At 36.9% G+C, this 21,799-nt stretch overlaps 1 protein-coding gene across 5 annotated transcripts in view; it reads left to right on the top strand.

Moving 5' to 3' along the window:
- Positions 1-21,799, top strand: part of EPHA7 (EPH receptor A7) — a 201,954-nt gene that overhangs the window by 66,362 nt on the left and 113,793 nt on the right. For all 5 annotated transcript variants that reach the window (XM_043890377.1, XM_043890378.1, XM_043890379.1 and 2 more), the window contains exons 4-5: positions 329-484; positions 1,338-1,673. In XM_043890377.1, coding sequence (XP_043746312.1) covers positions 329-484; positions 1,338-1,673 — 492 coding nt within the window. The remainder of the gene's footprint in view (positions 1-328; positions 485-1,337; positions 1,674-21,799) is intronic.

A 21,799-nucleotide genomic window follows, 5' to 3' on the forward strand; every position in this document is an offset into this window, starting at 1 on the left:
AAATGTAGTATTGTAAAGTAGGTTTACTGATATACACTAAATAGAATTATAGAATTATACCATAAAGGGCATGTTCTTACAATTTTTTTTTTTCTGTTTAATTAGAGACTTAGGGCTTATAGTTATTGATAGTTCTCAGGCAACATGGCTACAGATATAAAAAGAGTATGTTAGAAATTTCTTATTAGAATCTAGGTTTCTATTGAGTCTGATGATAGCACATTTGGAAATCAGATTTCATATTTTATTGTTTGCTAAAAATTACTAAAATTCAGAAAGGGTCTGCTTGTTTTCATGTTTCTATTTTCACTTTCTTTTGCATTCTCAGCCTGTGGCCGTGGGTTCTACAAATCTTCCTCTCAAGATCTTCAGTGCTCTCGTTGTCCAACTCACAGTTTTTCTGATAAAGAAGGCTCCTCAAGGTGTGACTGTGAGGATGGGTATTACAGGGCTCCGTCTGACCCACCGTATGTGGCATGCACAAGTAAGTTCGTAATTGTGAAATAAAGACTTTCAGACCCCTTCCATTTGTTTGTAGGATTGTGACATCATTGAGATAAACCTGAAATTTCTGAGTACATTCTTAATTATTATTAAACACTTAGAAACTTTACATAAACCAATAAGGCTAAACAATAATATAAAATAAATACACCTTACATCATCATCAGTGTAGTTTTCATGTCTCCCAGATCTTGCATTTTAATCATATTTTACACATGTATCCAATAGGAATAACAAATAAAATGTAAAAATTATTTGTGTCTTGCATGGCTGTGAAATGTAATTAAAAAGTAATGGTTTCTGAATTAAAATTCCATCACTAAATAGAGCAAATCTCACATCTTGGTGCTTCAATGAATGAATGTTTGAGAGACTCAAATCCAAAGCCAATTCCAGACATTACTATAAATCATTCTTGAGCACATTAAGAATGAATAGATGTATTCTCTCTTACATGGTTAAAAGGAAAACTATTTTTAAAGAACTGCACAACTGTTTTTTTAGGTGCATTAGCTATTCTTTTTTAATTGGTTGGAAGAAAAATAGCTAAAGACCATGGCAAAACTACAAAGACAGTCGTTATCCTATTTTCATTTTGACATATTAAAATGGAAAATAAATAAAGCCTCTTGCCAAGTGAATTCAGGATGGCTTTTATAAGGTTTGTCTAGGAAAGGTAGTGAAATGTTTATGTGAAAGAAAGCATTTCAGCTAGTTTTCTGTGTGGTAATTGAGCCGCTAGCTTAATGCCCCGTGTGGATCCTTTCGTTTTGTTTGTTTGTTTGTTTTTGGCTAGTTTTGTTTATTCGTTTACTTACTTTTGGTTTCCTAAGGGCCTCCATCTGCACCGCAGAACCTCATTTTCAATATCAACCAAACCACAGTGAGCTTGGAATGGAGTCCCCCTGCAGACAATGGGGGGCGAAACGACGTGACCTATCGGATACTCTGTAAGCGGTGCAGCTGGGATCAGGGCGAATGCGTCCCCTGTGGGAGTAACATTGGCTACATGCCCCAGCAGACTGGGTTAGAGGATAACCAGGTCACTGTCATGGACCTGCTGGCCCACGCTAACTACACTTTTGAAGTTGAAGCTGTGAATGGAGTTTCTGACTTGAGTCGGTCCCAGAGGCTCTTCGCGGCTGTCAGTGTCACCACGGGTCAAGCAGGTATGTTTTCCGTTTGTCTTCACTGAGCGAAAATCAGTGAGGTCTCTCGCTTGAATATCTCCTTAACTCAGCTATACAGAACCTGATTACTCCAGCTTGCGGAGTATTCACACCTTTAGCTTTTCTTTGTTATTTCTTCTGTTGTCTGTTAAACCATTACTAGACTCATTAACATCTCCTCCAGAGATCTGGCAGGAGAAAGAAAAGGGGATAAATTGTAAACCAGTTAAAGTTGCTCTAAGAGGAGCAATTCTGTTAAGCTTAAGGGGAGGACAGGGAAAATGGACAAAATAAGATGTGAGGTATTTCTTGCATTTTTTACCTTTTGGTGTGCTATGTGTTCAGCGCTCGTGATCAAAATTTACATAATTAGGAATAATGAAGGAATTGGCTTCAATGTCTCAAGTAGTGACAACCACATAAAAAGTGATATTTGTAATGGATGGCAAATCTGCCTTAAAAATTGCATGAAGGAATTTACATTCCTCACTAGATTTGTGATCGATCATATCATGTTAATGTCTATAATATTGGAAAAATATTTAGGAGATCTCCTGAGGATTTAAAAATAAATGAATTAAGAAATATAATAAATATGATGGTTGTGAGCTGGTAGCTTAGCCGAAAAGCAGCTGTGACTTGTCCTCTTACTGGCATTTAAGATGCCCTACTTGGTCATTCTTTGCTGTGGTTAAGTTGGTTTTGGAAAATATAACTTGGGAAGGTAGCTTCAGAAATTGGGGACTTTCTAATCCTTCAGAAAAATCTTATGACTGAGGGAAGTTCCAGAAATTGAGGGCTTTTTCAAACTTTTGAAAATTCTTGCTGCTGAAGGATGATGCTATGTAGCCAATGTAGCCAAGTGCTAGGTCATTGTCAATAAAATTAGACCTGCACCAGAGTACTGAGTTGTAAAAGCATCATAATAAGGTTATAACAAGGTATTCTTAATCTTTGGCTAGCTGTCAACAGACATTATTATCACAAATTCCTGGACATAGTCTGATCTATTCTTCATATCTATGCCAATTTTAATAAAATGTTATCTATTTAAATAATATCTGTACAATGAAACCTATGCATAAGTCTTACGCTTACCATTTTGAACAGATTAGTGGGTTCCTATTTTAAAGGCTTCATTTTGATGTTTATTTAAAAGGCTATTGCAAATCAGATTTCTTAATGTAAAAGCTGACATCTGGAGGTAAAACAGCATAGAAACTTTTAAATCTTCAAAAATTGGACAAAAGAAGGAACTGATTTAACTAATACTTGGATTGACTCATTTTATTTACCCTCACTTCATTTACCATTCTTTTAAAATGCTGTTGTTGCTAGATATTTTTACTTGTGTTGCTTTATATTGAAATTTGTCATCATAACATTACAGCAAGTGGTTCTGAAACATTTTGGGTTCTTGTTTGTGACCCTAGAGCTATCTTTGGAATCATTAATAAAAACTCTTAGGTCTGCTGAGCTAGAAAAACTGCTCTATTCCTGCTGATAACAAGTATAAGAAGGGATATGTTTATTTATTTTTGAATTCAACCTAAAGATACTGAACTGATCCCACAAGTTGAGTTTGTCAGATAGACCACTTTGGGGATCTGTTTTCTTGCTCTTTAAATGACTGTTATTTAACTTTTCAAGTTAACACTTCACAGCCTAAATAAGTCATACATAGATTTTCCATAAATTCCTGAATCACCTCTTACAGTAGTTAAGTAAAATGGCTTTATCCCTTGATTCTCTTCTGGTTAAGAGTAAACTAGGTTTGTTTGCTTTGGGGAGTAATTTAAATGTATAAAAATTAGATTGCTGTGGTTATACAGCTCTGTAAATATACTTAAAAATGTTGAATTGTGTACTTAAAATGCATAAATTTTATGGTATGAAAATTCTATCTCAAAAAAGCTATTAACATTTTAAAAAGAATAAATACAATACAGTTTAAAAAAACTAGGTTTGCACTTTTATGTTAAAATATTAATTCACAATTGCCTAGTCCCAACTACATACATCTCAAATGCTAAAAACCCATGAATATATACTTTTAGCTTTTTCTGCTTTCAAAAAGAAGTACATTAATGAGGCAGCAAGCTGTGGTAATTTTTAAAGTTATAATATATTTTTAGCACAAAATTTAAAATATGTTAGCGATTATTGTTCAGTTAAATTGATACCCACTTCCCCCGGCCCCATCATCAGTAATCAATATTTTTCCTTTTTCTAAGGGGAGAATGATTTGAACCTTTGTCCATGTTTATGACCATCCATGAAAACCTACAATGATCCTTAAAATTCTCATTCTACATTAACCAAACTGCATTACCTCCCACTTAGTTTATGCTGCAGTCACTTCAATAATGAATTTAAGGGTCTCTGGTCAGTTATTACCCTCATCAGCAACCCACTGGGACAAAAAAAAAATCTGCATGTGTTTGGGCAAGATGAGAGAGTAAGAATGGAAAATCATCAGGCAGTGTTTGAAGATTGTGTGTATACTTTGTAGTTCTTTTTCTATTGAATTTGAAGTCTGAAGCTCAGGACCCTCCGTAGCAGCGTTTGTGGAAATGGAAGCACGCTGAAGGCCCCTTGTCCTTCCCTCAGGATGGTAGGAGGGTCATAGGTCTTTAGGGACCTGTAACTTGCCCCTGTTGCCACTTACGAGGTGCATACTTTTGGGTGGACCACAGAGGTGCTATGTGAGTAAAATGGAGATAAAATGATGTGTATGTTCCTGTGTTATCCTGTTAATGAGATGTTGGAAAAAATTTTAAATTCCTTATTGTCATAAAAGTGTTATTTCAGTGAAGAGCATGACTGCTGATTAAGCCTCTTTTATGCAACACTTTGTGGACCTGCCAAGGCAAAGCACACTATAGTCTTTATCTACCGGCCTGAGGCGGTATCTATCTATCTTTATCTATCGTCTGAGGCGGGGTATATAATCGAGGCCCAGAATTGGCAACTGTGTGTTTATAGCATGGCTGCTGCTGCTGCTAAGTCGCTTCAGTCGTGTCCGACTCTGTGCGACCCCATAGACGGGAGCCCACCAGAATCCCCCGTCCCTGGGATTCTCCAGGCAAGAACACTGCAGTGGGTTGCCGCTTCCTTCTCCAATGCGTGAAAATGAAAAGTGAAAGTGAAGTCGCTCAGTCGTGTCCGACTCTTAGCCACCCCAAGGACTGCAGCCCACCAGGCTCCTCCAGAGGGAGAAATTAATTTTGTTCAGTCACAGGTTATCTTAAGACTGAGATTCTTATTTTAAAAAAAAATTAACTTTAAGATGAGACATGTATAGAGAAGCATAATATATGATATTTTCATTTAGATAGTTTTTGTGTTTGCTTCTCAGGAACATGTGACCTACACAAGCTGGCTGAAATGTATTCTTTTTTGTTGTTGTTTTGTTCAGAAGGATATTGATCTATTAAAGGTGAAGTCACACATATCAAACTTGTACACTGGAGATGTGTGTGTGTGTGTGTGTAAGGGGGAAAGCACATGCATTTGATTTATGACATTATGATCCTCATTCTTCCTTACAGTGGAAGACTCTCTGGAACAGATATGGTCTTGATAATTGCATAAGTGTTCTGAAGAGGTAACTATTTAATTGCTACTTTTCAGAACATTAACTCAGACAACTGTTCTGAGTAGTACTGTCAATATAAGTCAATTTATGTCTAGACTGTGTGGGACCCTGAGAACAGGAGAGCAAAGAATGGGCCTGTCCTTATGAGGAGCCATTACTGTGGCCAGTGTATATTAAGTTATACAACTAATGAGAGGGCACCTGAATATAATGTGATACTTGCTGTGGAACAAGATTAGGAGCAAAATATAGAACCTCAAAGAAGGAATGATTTCCTTCTGTGGAAAGAGAGGGAGTCTTCACAGAAAAGATGCCAATCAATCTAGAACTTTAGAATGAATATGTTTTTGCCAGAAGGAGGATGAGTAAGTCATTTTCTAAGCTCTCAGGAGGACTTGTCCCATGAAAACAGAATAATCGCCACTACCTTCCTCCCACAGATCAACTGCATTAACACACCAAAATGGGCTGCAGAAAAGTTAGTAAAAACCACTCACCCTAAAATTACTGTCTCTGTCTGTAATACCTTGATTCACTGTGGGATCCCTTAGACAATTAGATAATTTTTAGCTTTGTTAGGAAACATAAAATTATAATATGTGGTTTCCCGCCAAGAGATGTAAGAGACTTAGCAATTATTCTTCAGGTCAATAATTATGTTATATTTGTGTCTTTACCATCTAGCACAGTTCTTTCTGTATTACTCATGTTGTGCAGTTAATTCCAGTGAGGAAGCTAGTCACATGCAAGAAAAGTTAAGCGATTTTATGAGTGAAAACATTCAGACATGAATGGAAAAGGCATAGGATTTGATATTTGGTGACATGATTACTTCATGTTAGATAAGATATTTCACCTCTTTAATTTGAATTTTCCCCTAAATGGATGGGATAATGCTACTTAACTCCTCATATTATTAGAAAAATTAGCTTTTAGCTTAATACCTGTGACATTTATTAGAATAAAATGAGTGTGTTATTATACTAAAACAATTATAATAATTGCAAAGAACTGACTCATTGGAAAAGACCCTGATGCTGGGAGAGATTGAAGGAAAGAGGAGAAGGGATGACAGAGGATGAGATGCTTGGATGGTATCACCGACTCAATGGACATAAGTTTGAGCAAGCTCTTGGAGTTGACGAACAGGGAAGCCTGGCGTGCTGCAGTCCATGGGGTTGCAAAGAGTCAGACACGATTGAGCAACTGAACTGAACTGAACTGAATGATAAGAATTACTAGTGAGTGAACACAATATATTTTTTGGTACTTTTTAAGTGTAAAAGGTACACAAAAAGAGTGTCAAGTTGAATCACTTAATGTCTTTGGACTCATGTAGTCCTCTGAAGTAAAGGAGAGGTCTGAGACAGAAGACCTCGAAGAGCTCATCTTGTGACCGTAATTAAATGGACAATCATAACAGAGTACAAACTATACATTGCACAGTGCAAGGTTGACTGTGGATTATTGATAGCTGAGTAATATGTGTACAGATACTATTATTTTTAATGAGACCTATGACTTACAGTGCTTAATTAAGGATGAAAGTTGTAACCTCTTAAAAGAGGATTAATTTCCCAAAGTGGGCTCTCTAGGAAGCAGACAGTGTGAGGGAGATTCTTGCAGAAATTCTGTCAGGGTTTGTAATTGGAATCGGCACTCTCTGAAGAGAAGGAGGGGAGTGGACCTGAGCAGAAGTTGAGCCATGTTATGGTCTCATTCGCATCCTCTGCCAACTCCATGGGAGTTCTCCACCTGTAAGGGATCTTCAGATTGTCCCAATTTGAAAAGAGAGTAGCAGGCTTTTATACCTCTTTGTCACGCAGGCATGGACTGCAGGCTCCTCTAAGAAGGTTTCATTCTTGAGACAAGGAGATTCTAAAGGGGACAGGGAACTGAGGTCTGTTTTTGAGCAGCTGTCTCAGCAGATAGCAAATTCTTTCTCCATTCCTTCCCCAAAGGGAGTGGGGGCCATCTCTAATAACACACATTGTGTAGAACTAAATCATGTCAAAGAATACAAGGGGCAAAGTTTAGAGTGTGTTTAGAGAATAAGTGGTATAAACTGGATGAATAGAGTTTTCTGGGAAGAACTAATGGGAAAGTTTATTTTTAAGAAAGAAGACCTTTCTAATTGGAGGAGGGGATAGTGGGAACAGGATGTTTTGAATAGGCAAGTTACATAAGTAACCCTGGTTTACATTTTAATTTCTTGTGTATCTTCACAGAACATTTGATGTATTCCATATAGCAGTTTTTATTTTTTTTTTAATTACCCTGCTTAGTCTTGATTCCTCTGGAAAGCAGATATGTAGAAAACATTTTCAGAAAGTATGAGAAAGTATCAGCAAAGCTGACATATCAAGGTAGAGACCCGTAATTTCTCTACAAAGCTATCTCAGAGAATCTGTATCCAAAAAAACAATTTTCTTTTTCTCGTCTTCAATTTTGTTGTATATGAATGAATGGTTTTTATGGCACTTATATACATACTGTATCATTAAAATTTGAAGTAAATTTGTAAAGTTAGTAAGACAGGTATTAATACCAATTACAGGTAAAAAGTTGAAACTTAGTAATGTCACATGGCAATTATAAAATGGTGACCCAGAGTATTGTAATCAAGTATACTGCTTACCTTAGAATTATTATATTATATAATCTTGTCATGGGCTGCTACCTTAAAGAATTTAGCTCTGCAATCATGGGAATTTGGAGATTGATTCAATGGTTTGGTGATAGATTACTCCTCAATGAAAGGGGCACCTCCTATGAAGTTTTGTTTCACATGGCAGTTATAAAATGGTGACCCAGAGTATTGTAATCAAGTATACTGCTTACCTCAGAATTATTATATTATATAATCTTGTCATGGGCTGCTACCTTAAAGAATTTAGCTCTGCAAACATGGGAATTTGGAGATTGATTCAATGGTTTGGTGATAGATTACTCCTCAATGAAAGGGGCACCTCCTATGAAGTTTTGTTTCCTGAAAATATTAATAACACATATAGTCTCTGAGAAGGAAGCATTGGTAACTGTATTATTTGCCTCCTATCTATGATTTTATGGGCTTCCCATCTGGCTCAGTGGTAAAGAATCCGCCTGCTAAGAAATAGAGGTAGATTGATCCCTAGATCTCCCCTGGGGAGATCCCTCAGAGAAGGAAGTGACAACCCACTCCAGTATTCTTGCCTGGGAAATTCCATGGACGGAGGAGCCTGGTGGGCTAAAGTCCATGGGGTCGCAGAGTCAGACACGAAATCAGTGATTGGACAGCAACAGCTGTGATGTTATTACCCCCCCTTTAAGAAACTTCAGAGACATCCCTTCATATCTTGACTGATTTCCCTTGTGTTCTCAAATGCCCAGATCTTATTTCTCTGTTAAAATTAAGCTTTGCTTCAGTATTCCCTTTACTTAGATTTTTGAACTTTGCATAATGTTCCAAATGAAATATAACCATAGAGTTATATTATATAACATTATAGGTGAGTAAAATTCTACAAAAAAAAGAGAACCAAAAATCATTTTCTGTATGTGTCAGAAATATCTTCACTCCCATTCATTAATGTGACTCAACTATGATGATTTTTCTCATATTGATAAATTAATTCAGATCATCTCTTTTCAATGATTTTAAAGAGTAGGCCATCAAGTTATGTATCCTTTAAGCAAAAGCAACTAATTCCATATAAGTTTATGTATGTTGAGATTTCTTAGAAATCTATAAGCTTAATTTATATTTTAAGGGAACATAATGTTAAAAACATATATTTTCTTGTTTGAGAGATTTATTGAATAATATTAAATGCCACAATTGCCATAAGGTGAAACAGGATATAAATGCAAAAAAAAAAAAAAAAAAACAGTGACAACAAAATTTGTTTTAGAAATAGTGTTAATGTTGTTAAAATATATATTACTTATGCAGTCTGCAGTGGAAGAATATACATGCTTATAAAATATACATGCTTATGCAGTCTGCAGCAGAAGAATCAACTGAATGAGATTCCTTTAACAGTAACCCATTCAAAATGTGCATTTCTGCTTCTAGTTATTTTATAAACCTGATGTATCTGAATGGCATCGCAGGATTCAGTCATGCTAATTTTTACCAGAGGGCATGACATTTCAGAAATTTATATGCTTTGCTTAAGAAGTAGGAGATTTAGACTATGTTAGAGAAATTTAATGCTTTATTTTGAGTTTTTTTGTGACACGTTTGATTTAAAAGTATACATGTAGATCCATTTACAGTTTTTTGTCAATATATACCAGTAATCAAGACATCTGTATAAAAGCAGATTTTGTGGATGCTATTCTAGAAGATGCTATTTAGAAGAAATACAGCCATGTGATATTAATACTGACGACTAACACTATTGGCTATTTAGTGTGTGCTAATCACTTTAAACGTAAAGACCCATATGCCTACATAGCATCTTCACATCCCAAGTTCACAACAAAAATTTGGGAAATAGTTAGGTCTTTTTGTTATATGATCTTACAATAAGTATCTCATGCATTTTCTTACAATATCTGTGAAATATTTGTCTTTCCTGTTAGAATTCATAGTGTAAAGAAAGAGTGCCATCTTTGGTATTCTCTAGCCTCTACTATGTATAGGGCCCAAAGTATATGCTTAGTAAACTTGTTGAATTAAATCCATAAGTTGGTTATCTATTGTCATGTAAAGAGACTTTCTAAGATTATCAAGATTAATATATAAAGGGTTACTTTAATTCAAATTTAATAGTTTTATTTAAATTATGCAGTGACTATATAAGATAATGATTTGAGGTATAAAAATTTTGTGATTTGGTCTTGAAGCTATAAATATATTTAAAATCTTAAAATGAGTTTTCATCCATAAGTTAGGATTTAGTAGAGATTTAGAACAAAAGCTTAAAGGAAACTTATTATGAAATTTTAAGATACAAGTCACATTTAACTTTCAAATCTTTTATACTTACTTCTCCATGGGCTTCCCAGGGAGCTCTAGTGGTAAAGAACCTGCCTGCCAATGCAGGAGACATAAGAGATGTGAGTTCGATCCCTGGGTCGGGAAGATCCACTGGAGGAGGGCATGGTGACCCACTCCAATATTCTTGCCTGGAGAGTCCCATGGACACAAGAGCCTGGAAGGCTACAGTCCATAGGGTTGCAAAGAGTCGGACATGACTGAAGTGATTTAGCACACATACATACTTCTCCATATTTTGAAAACTTACTGAAAATAGAGTTGATTTATTTCTTTTTATATGATATTGAATGTAGTGAAAGCATGAACAGAGACCAACATTTGAGATTTTTCATCAGTGCTTAAGCCTACTATTTTAAGCACATGTTACCGACTTTTTATAGCTTATTTTTAATATTTTTTCTTTGTGTAGTTTTATAACTGTTTAAGACTATAGCACATAGCTGTTCTATGATATTTCTTAATTAAAATATGTGTAAGGAAATATCTATAAGCCCCTGTGTTCTCACCCCATACCTTCATCTTAGTCCCACCTTCTAAGTTCAGTATCTTTGTAAATTGTCAAATCCCCCTTTTTCTGCTTTTATAAATATTTGTAATGTATTTACACTTATATTGTTAGGACTATAAGTTGATCTACATACTATTGAATGAAAGGACTCTGTTAACATTTGAAAGAAACCTAGTATGTTTTAAGAGTCATGATTTTCTTTCAATACATCTTAATCTTTTCTTAAATTCTTTAGTCGCAAAATTGCTGTTTTGTGATAATAATGTTTATGTATCTGAAGAAAGAAGTTTATTTGTGCAGTAACTCAGATATAATACTGCTGTGGACTGAGTTGTGTCTTTCCCCAAATTTTTATGTTGAAGCATTATTCTCAACATGACCACAGTGTATTTGAAGGTAGGGACTGAAAGGAGGTAATTAAGGTTAAATGAGGTCAAAAGGTTGGGGCCCTAACCCCACAAGAGAACTGGCTCTCTCTCCATCCACTTGCAATGAGGAAAGGTCAATGAGTACATCACCACAACTTCTGGCTTGATCCACAAGCCAGAAAGAGAAGCCTCATCCAAACCTGAACCCTACTGGACCTTGATCTGGGACTTGCAGCTTCCAGAACTTTGGGAAAATTAATTTGATTTTTTAAGATTGCGAATTGATGATAGACTGAGTAGACTAATACAAATACCCATTCCTGAGATAATATAGTTCCAACCTGTCACTTGAAAATTATTGGACTGCAAGGAGATCCAACCAGTCCATCCTAAAGGAGATCAGTCCTGGGTGTTCATTGGAAGGACTGATGTTGAAGCTGAAGCTCCAATACTTTGGCCACCTGATGAGAAGGACTGACTCATTTGAAAAGACCCTGATGCTGGGAAAGATTGAAGGCGGAAGGAGAAGGGGACGACAGAGGATGAGATGGTTGGATGGCATCACTGACTCAATGGACATGGGTTTGGGTGGACTCTGAGAGTTGGTGACGGACAGGGAGGCCTGGTGTGCTGCAGTCCATGGGGTCACAAAGAATCAGACACGACTGAGTGACTGAACTGAACTGAATTTATTTTCCATATGAATGAGAACAGCTAAGGTGTGAAAACAATTTTGTGGCTAGGTCAAGGAGTCAGAGTCGTAGGCATGTTATGCATTTCTGTGATTTCTCCTCATCAAAAATTACTAAATTAATTTAGTGCGATTCATTAAAGTACTGGAAAGACCAATAGTAATATTTTCCTCTTAACATTCAAGATAGTTTTTTTAAACAGAGCAAATTCATTATCTCATAAATTATAGAAAGTGCTACATTGATGGTAGCAGAACATTCAATATGAAATAACTTATGAGTTTTGTCCCTGATTTTCAAGCTTGAGCAAGTTTGTCATATTCTTGGCGATTTTAAACTAGCAATTTCTACATGATTAAGAAGTGAGTGCTATTTCAGGATTCTCTAGTGGAAAAAAAAATTATAACTCTATGTTTTGGATATTTAAATTTGTAACTTGTTAAATTTAAGCTTCTTCTAAACAGACTCTGCAAAAAATATGACTGCCCGTTAGGATCATTATCCTGGAATACTCCATAATGACGGAATTATGTAAAGTAACTCTTATTTTATGCATTGTCCTTAATAGAAAATCCTTCATTTTGCTCCTGTCAGTTTGTAGAGTAGTGATTATAGAAAATTGAAAATATATCCACTAGAATATTATTTATAATGAAACAACTACTTTTCTTTAAAAGTCAAGAAATTTGTTCAAGTGAGATATAAAAAATCTATTTTAACTGAAATGTGACTAACCAAACCACCTACTCTTTACTTTTAGGGAGAAAAAGATGATAAAACAAGTTAACAGCAGGGACTAATGTAAAATATGCAAATTTTTTCTTTTTCAGGTTACAATCATGAGTCAATATATATTGAATTCAGTCTCTTTTTCTGGAGGTATTACACAATCATAAATAATAAACAGCAAAATGTATGTAATATAATAAGATTGTTCTGCTGAGAGTACAAACTAACATATTGGTAAAAGATTTTCAATATAAATTGAACCAAGAACTGATTTTTGGTTGATCCTTAGTTGATCAAAACCAGTTACCTAATTTACTTGGTATTGTTCCACGGTACAAAAAGGCTTTGATCTGTGAGTTGTTTGCATAGTTTTTATAGGGCAAACTATCATAAGCATTATCCCAAAGGAATAGCGTAATGAAGACAGACACAGCTTCAGAAAAACTTCATTTCAGAGCAGGAAATCAATAGGCTGCATTTCAGAGAATGAAAAGGCAATGGATGGTAATTTCATACATTATTCATATATAGACAAGTACTTATAATGTGGATTGGTAATGGTGATGATGATGACGATGTTGATGATGAACATCTGATGAAACTAATATAATGCTGTATGTCAATTATACCTCAATTAAAAAAACAAAAACTTCTACCTATGAACTTGAAGTGCATATTTAGGTTTTCTCCCCAGTTTCATTTGCTACACTGCTACACCCAACCACACACATCATTTTAAGCCCTGGATGAGCTGAGGGACATGAGACAGGAGATAGTTTTTATCTTTTATTTAATTATTTGTTTAAAAAATTACTGGAGTATACTTACTTTACACTACTATGTCAGTGTTTGCTTACAGCAAAGTGAGTCAGCCATGTGTACACATAGATCCCCTTGTTTTTGAATTTCCTTCCCGTGTAATCACCACAGCGCAGAGTAGAGTTCCCTCTGCTATAGAGTAGGTTCTCATTAGTTATCCATTTTATGCATAGTAGCATGGATGTATCAATCCCAATCTCCCAATTCTTCCCACCCCCGCCTTGTTCCCTTTGTTATCAATATGTTTGTTCTCCGGTTCTGTGTCTCTGTTTCTGCTTTGCAAATAGCGTTTGGTTGTTCTGTTTTCAGTATCGGTGTTAGAGTAAATGTTGATTATTTTATTCTTTGCTTCATTGGTGATGAATTGAAGCAAATTTGATTCAGACAGGCTACCTGGTGGAATGATGCAGAACCATCCACAAAAACATCTGTACTAATCAAGCAATGCGGTAAATTAGAGCTTTATGGAAAAGACATTGATCCAAGAGGATCATTAACCAACTGATCTAAGTTATAAGGTAAAGGAGGGAACACTGTCAAGATCTTGCTTTTCGGATCTGTCAATGACTGCTGTGAAAGCCTGGCTGCTACTTGTTTCAGTTCAAGCTGTTCTATGACTTTGGTTTCCTGTATGCTGTTGTAAAGGGCCTCCTTGGTGGCACTAGCTTTAATGAACCTGCCTGCCAATGCAGAAGTAAGAGACCCAGGTTCAATCCCCGGGTCAGGAAGATCCCCTGGAGGAGGACATGGCAACCTACTCCCATATTCTTGCCTGGAGATTCCCGTGGGCAGAGGATCCTGGCGGGCTGCAGTCCACAGGGTCTCAAAGAGTCAGACATGACTGAAGCAGCTTAGCACATACTGTTGTAAGCAAGAAATAATTAAGAGGTTAAAAACCCAGAAAAAATTATCCACATTTCTTGCACTCCATTTACAAAGGAGTCAGTCACAAAGGGAGAGGTAATTGCTGCAACTTAACAAAAGTTAATTAGGGAGAAGGCGGGATGGATGATATACGTTCTGTGACAAAGTACTGTGTAGAGATGTTCACGCAGTCATATGTTTGCTTGCCTTTTAATGACGCAAGGACCAGAGGAGATCTGTGAAAAACAGTTAGCATAGCTTTAACACAGGCAGTTCTTAATTATCCATAGCATGTTGACATCAGATAATTAGTGTCCTGAATTTTAATAATATTTGATCATTAACTTCAGCATATAGAAGGATGCAGAACAGTGTCTGAGTATAACATTCATAATGGCGAGCATGTGTGATGACAAATGCAAAGATGCCGATTAAGCCATATCCCTATTGCATAGTTTATTCAAATACCACTAATGCTCTTAATCACAACACCCTTAGCTCCTGTTATATCAGGCTATGTCACATGTGATCTACTGTATTTATAGACATGTATATGAACAGTTATAACTATATGTATGCTTTAATTTAATACATTTTGTGAGCACATATACATTCCTAAGCAAATGGATGTTCAAATGTCAGTGAAAAATGTTATAGATTTGGGAATCGTAAACCTATAGTTGATGAGTTAATGAATGGCCTTTTGGAGGGGAGTAGGGGGAGAGCTAGAATTTAAAAGTTTGAGAGAGAACTGGTACAATATCAAAAACACATGATGAAAATCAAAAAGGAGTACCTAGGCCAGTTGAAGAGGAGGCTGTCACAGTAACCAAAGAAGGAAAATTTCCTGAGTCAGTTGATTGTAGAATTAAATGTCACAGGAGGTCAGTAGAATGGAGGCAAGAATAAAGTCCAAGGATTTAACAATTTCAGGCCATGAGACACAATTCTGATGGACAACTTGGGGTAGAGACTGTCATAATCATATTTGTCATGGTTCAGAACAAAGCCTCACACTATGACATATGTGGTGAAAGTGCTCAGTGTTGGCTGAATTGAAATGTAATAGATTACTTTTTATGCTGATTTCATACAACATTTATCAGACTGGTAAAGACTCTAAAATAGATTGTGAGCCTGAATTTTGTTTGAAAAAAGGCCTGCCTTTGTTCTCTTCTAATACATTATAATAACCTTGTTTTTTCCTCGTTTTGTCACCTCATCCTATTTTCACACATCCCTGACATCACTAAGAAGCCGAATTTAGCCTCACATAAATTTCATCTTTGAGAACCTGATAATCTCAAAAACAGAGGTCATAAAAGAAAAGACGTTAATTCTGTTAAGATAAACTATGCCTTTATGGGTCTCTTCTCATATATTTTTTGGGCTTCCCTAACAGCTCAGGTGGTTAAAAAAAAAAAAAAAAATCAGCTCCTGCAATGCAGGAGACCCTGGTTCAATACCTGGGTCAGAAAGATCCTCTGGAGAAGGAAATGGCAACTCACTCTAGTATTCTTGCTTAAAAAATTCCATGGACAGACTATGGGGTTGCAAAGAGTCAGACTGACTAAGCAACTAACAATTTCACTTTCTCATGTATTTATTATCATTCATTCTTAATAGAGAATAATTCTTAATTTTCAGTCTAATATATTTTTTATTTAGGGGCTTCCTTGATGGCTCAGATGATAAAGAATCTGCCTGCAATGCAGGAGACCCAGGTTCAGTCCCTGGGTGTAGAAGATCCCCTGGAGAAGGGAATGACTACCTATTCCAGTATTGGTGCCTGGAGAATTCCATGGACAGAGGAGCCTGTGGCCTAGAGTCCACGGGGTCACAAAGAGTCGGACACGACTGAGCAGCTAAAAATTTCACTTTCTGTGCTTCCTTTGCATAAAGTAAAGTGTATATAGGTGTATATGTATAGCTATATTTTATGTTTTGCTTTTCATTTCTGTAGTTCTTTTTCTCCGTAGTTTCTTCGCTTTTCTCAGAGGTTTAAAATCACGTGCCATATCATGTGCTCATCTATAGTTTAGTTCAGTCGCCCAGTCGTGTCCAACTCTTTGAGACCCTTTGGGATACAGCACACTAGTCTTCCCTGTCCATCACCAGCTCCCAGTGCTTGTTCAAACTCATGTCCATCAAGTCAGTGATGCCACCCAGCCATCTCATCTTCTGTTGTCCTCGTCTCCTCCTGCCTTCAATCTTTCCCAGCGTCAGGGTCTTTTTCAATGAGTCAGTTCTTCGCATCAGGTGGCCAAAGTATTGGAGTTTCAGCTTCAGCATCAGTCCTTCCAATGCATATTCAGGACTGATCTCCTTTAGGATTGACTGGTTTGATATCTTTACAGTCCAAGGGACTCTCAAGAGTCTTCTCCAACACCACAGTTCAAAAGCATCAGTTCTTCAATGCTAAGGTTTCTTTATAGTCCAACTCTCACATTCATACTAGATGTCACTAGACAGACTTTTGTTGGCAAACTAATGTCTCTGCTTTTTAATATGCTGTGTAGGTTGGTCATAACTTTTCTTCCAAGGAGCAAGCGTCTTTTAATTTCATGGCTGCAGTCACCATCTGCAGTGATTCTGGAGCCCAGAAAAATAGTCTGCCACTGTTTCCAGTGTTTCCTCATCTATTTGTGGTGAAGTGATGGGACCAGATGTCATGATCTTAGTTTTCTGAATGTTGAGTTTTAAGCCAACTTTTTCAGTCTCCTCTTTCACTTTCATTAGGAAGGTCTTTAGTTCTTACTATCTGCCATAAGGGTGGTATCATCTGCATATCTGAGGTTATTGATATTTTCCTAGCAATCTTGAGTCCAGCTTGTATTTCATCCAGCCAGACATTTCACATGATGTACTCTGGATGTAAGTTAAATAAGCAGAATGACAATATACAGCCTTGATATAACCCCTTTCTTGATTTGGAACCAGTCTGTTGTTCCAGGTCTGATTCTAACTGTTGCTTCTTGACCTGCATACAGATTTCTCTGTATATAGGAGGCAGGTTAGGTGGTCTGGTATTCTCATCTCTTTAAGAATTTTCCAGTGTGTTGTGATCCACACAGTTAAAGGCTTTGGTGTAGTCAATAAAGCAGAAGTAGATGTTTTCTGGAACTCTCTTGCTTTTTTGATAATCCAGTGGATGTTGGCAATTTGATCTCTGGTTCCTCTGCCTTTTCTAAATCCAGCTTGAACATCTGGAAATCACAGGTCACATACTGCTGAAGCCTGGCTTGGAGAATTTTGAGCATTACTTTACTAGCGTGTGAGATGAGTGCAATTGTGCAGTAGTCTGAACATTGTTTGGCGTTGCCTTTCTTTGGGATTGGAATGAAACTGACCTTTTCCTGTCCTGTGGCCACTGCCGAGTTTTCCAAATTTACCGACATGTTGAGTGCAGCACTTTCACAGCATCATCTTTTAGGATCTGAAATAGTTCAACTGGAATTACATCACCTCCACTATCTTTGTTAGTAGTGATGCTTCTTCTGGCCCACTTGACTTCACATTCCAGGATGTCTGGCTCTAGTTGAGTAATCACACCATTGTGGTTATCCGGGTCATGAAGATCTTTTTTGTATAGTTCTTCTGTGTATTCTTGCCAACTCTTTTTAATACCTTCTGCTTCTGTTAGGTCCATACCATTTCTGTCCTTTATTGTGCCCATCTTTGCATGAAATGTTCCCTTGGTATCTCTAATTTTCTTGAAGAGATCTCTAGTCTTTCCCATTCTGTTGTTTTCCTCTATTTCTTTGCACTGATTACTGATTCTTATCTCTCCTTACTGTTCTTTGGAACTCTGCATTCAGATGGGTCTGTCTTTCCTTTTCTCCTTTGCCTTCAGCTTCTCTTCTTTCCTCAGCTATTTGTAATACCTCGTCAGACAACCATTTTGCCTTTTCGTATTTCCTTTTCTTGGGGCTGGTCTTGATCACTGCCTCCTGTACAATATCACGAACTTGTATCCCTAGTTCTTCAGGCACTATATGAGATCTAATCCCTTGAATCTATTTTTCACTTCCACTGTATAATCGTAAGGGATTTGATTTAGGTCATACCTGAATATTCTAGTGGTTTTCCCTATTTTCTTCAATTTAACTCTGAATTTGGCAATGAGAAGTTCATGATCTGAGCCACAATCAGCTCCCAGTCTTGTTTTTGTTGACAGTATAGAGCTTCTCCATCTTTGGCTGCAAAGAATATAATCAGTGTGATTTCAGTTTTGAACATCTGGTGATGCTCATGTGTCGAGTCTTCTCTTGCATTGTTTTAAGAGGGTGATTGCCATGACTAGTGCATTTTCTCCCATCCAAGTACTAACCAGGCCCGACCCTGCTTAGCTTCCGAGATCAGAAGAGATCGGGCGCGTTCAGGGTGATATGGCCGTAGACGACTACTGCATTTTCTTAGCGAAACTCTGTTAGCCTTTGCCGGACTTCATTTTGTACTCCAAGGCCAAATTTGCCTATTACTCCAGGTACCTCTTGACTTCCTTCTTTTGCATTCCAGTCCCCTGTAATGAAAAGGACATCTTTTTTTGGTATTAGTTCTAGAAGGTCTTGTAGGTCTTCACAGAACCATTCAACTTCAGTTTCTTCAGCATTACTGGTCGGGGCATAGACTTGGTTTATACCAATAGACTGATATTGAATGGTTTGTCTTCCAAACCATATTGAATGGTTTGGAAATGAACAGAGTCCTTCTGTCATTTTTGAAATTGCACGCAAGTACTGTATTTTGGACTCTTTTGTTGACTATGAGGGCTGTTCCATTTCTTCTAAAGGATTGTTACCCACAGTAGTAGATACAATAGTTATCTAAATTGAATTCACCCATTCCAGTCCATTTTAGTTCACTGATTCTTAAACTGTTGATGTTTACTTTTGTCATCTCCTTTTTGACCTCTTCCAATTTCCCTTGATTCATTGACCTAACATTCCAGCTTCTATGCAAATTTTTTTTTTTTTTTTTAAAGCATTGGACTTGACTTCCATCACCTGTCACATACACAACTGGGCGTTGTTTTTACTTTGGCTGTGTGTATTCATTCTTTCTGGTGTTAATTCTCCACTCTTCTCCAGTAACATATTGGGCACCTACCGACCTGGGGAGTTCATCTTTCAATGTCCTATCTTTTTGCCTTTTCATACTGTTCATGGGGTTCTCAAGGCAAGAATACTGAAGTGGTTTGCCATTCCCTTCTCCAGTCGACCACGTTTTGTCAGAAGTCTCTGCCGTGATCCGTCCACCTCGGGTGGCCCTACAGGACACGGCTCATAGTTTCGTTGAGTTAGACAAGGCTGTGGGCCATGTGATCAGTTTGGTTAGTTTTCTGTGATTGTGGTTTTCATAGTTTCTGCCCTCTGAGGGATAAAGATAAGAGGCTGATGGAAGCTTCCTGATGGGAGAGACTGACTGGGGGAAACGGTCTTGTTCTGCTGGGTAGGGCCATGCTCAGTAAATCTTTTGTCCAATTTTCAGTCGATGGGCGGGGCTGTGTTCTCTCCCTGTTGTTTGACCTGAGACCAGACTATTTGGAGGTGATGAAGATAATGTGGACTGCCTTTGCTGCAGTCTGCAGTCCCCTCACTCTGCCTACCCAGGCCTCCGCCCGAGTCCTGGACACTCACAGTCAAGGTCTGGGTCAGTCTCTTGTGGGATCACTGCTCCTTTCTCCTGGGTCCTGGTGTGCACAAGGTTTTTTTTCGTGCCTTCCAAGAGTCCGTTTCTCCAGTCCTGTGCAAGTTCTGGTGACTCCATAGTGGGGTTAATGGCGACCTCCTCCAAGGAGGCTTATGCCACACCCAAGTCTACTGCAGTGGCCGGCCACAGAGATGGGGCTCTGGGTGCAGCTGACCTGAGTGTGGCTCATCTATAAAAATGTAAGAAACCACCTAAAACGTTTGGAAACTTTATTTTCTATTTTCCTGTATGATAATACTAATCTCTCACCTTTTATTTTGAGTCACATTTCCTTTAAAAATTACATAAGCAACAAACAGAAATCCATGATGCTCTTTCACCAAACTTTGGGTGTTATACTTTGTAAGTCACTTCTTGTGCACCTGCTGCATTAAATACTGGTGTTATGTCTGAAAAGATACCAGCTGACCTCTTTTACACTGCCTTCTGACTGCTTTGATGTTTCATTATTTTCTTCAATCCAGGGATGAAATGGATGAATGGATCTTAATTATAGTGTCCTGGTGACTCGTTTCTCAGATCATTTTTCTGGACAAGCATCAGCTAATCTGACAAATCATGAACAGTTTACTTTATAGTGTGGTTGGGATTAAGTTACTAACTGGAACCTGCAGGGAGCATAAAAGAACAGTGTCTCTTGATAAAATCCACTGGATGTTTGCCATGCCTGTTTTCAATTTTAATCAGTAAGCTTTAGGAATGGAGAACTATAAACAGATAATTATCCAACAGATGTATTTTTATACATTCACCTATAGGACTTCAAACACAAACAGGCCCTATATATCAGATTTACATATCTAAAATCTTATTGTGTCTTTGCCTATGAATTTTCTTCCTTCCAATTTTTCACCATGTAGAAAGAGCTACTATGTAATATTTGTTCTTATTTAAAGCAACTTTAGATATAGTACTTTCTTAGAATTAGATTATTTATTAGAAGTCTTTTAGTTTCCTGAAGGTAATAGTACAAAATAGGTGGGTATTTTTTATTCTTTTAACTCTCTTTTGACTTGAAGGATATTTTTATGTGATAATGGAATGGATGGATTTTTGAGGAGAATTTGAATTCAAATTCTGTCGTTTTTCAAGTTCAAATAAAATAGAAAGTGAAAATTCGGGGGAAGCTACACAATTATTTCAGGATTTATAATAGTAAATCAATATTTACATTGTTATTTAAAGATTTTCATACACCAAAAGTCTTTCAACATTTATGCTGTTCTTTTTTTCTGAGAGCAATTGATTGTTTTTATAAATTTCGTGTGCATTCTACTAGATAACATGGTTTCTTGTTCAGCTTTATGTTTGTTGTTGTAGACAAGAAAACCATCATGCAGTTTCTTTATACAGGTCGATAAATGCAAAATGTGTTCATTAGTTAAACAAATGAGTAACATGTAAAACCGTATTTTTCAGTAACTATCATTTAATTGACATTTTGCTTCATCTGTCTTCTTTTAGGTATGTAATAAACATACCTAAAAGAACTCAAAGTAGAAATTAGATTTAATAATCCCTCTAGGTAACTGAAATAACCCTGATTGTTGTTATAAAACAGTCTTTTTTTTTTATTGTTCTTAGACTGTAAATAAATGTATCGACAGTGAAGCATTAACAACACATCCAGAAAGACTTTATTTAATAATGATGATATAAAATACATCTTATGCCATTCGATTTATCTAATTTATAACTCTGTTTGATTACCCCAGCAAGCCTTTCATCTGTAGGAATTGCACTCTGGGGACTAGTCAGCTTATTAATTCATCGCTTGTTCTTTTATGGTTGCATCCCTATTATAGTAGGAACGTAGAATGATACTCTCTTCTGAAAGCTGCCAGCCAAC

Source organism: Cervus elaphus, chromosome 28 (genome assembly GCF_910594005.1).
Source record: "Cervus elaphus chromosome 28, mCerEla1.1, whole genome shotgun sequence".
In the NCBI taxonomy this organism is placed as follows: domain Eukaryota; kingdom Metazoa; phylum Chordata; class Mammalia; order Artiodactyla; family Cervidae; genus Cervus; species Cervus elaphus.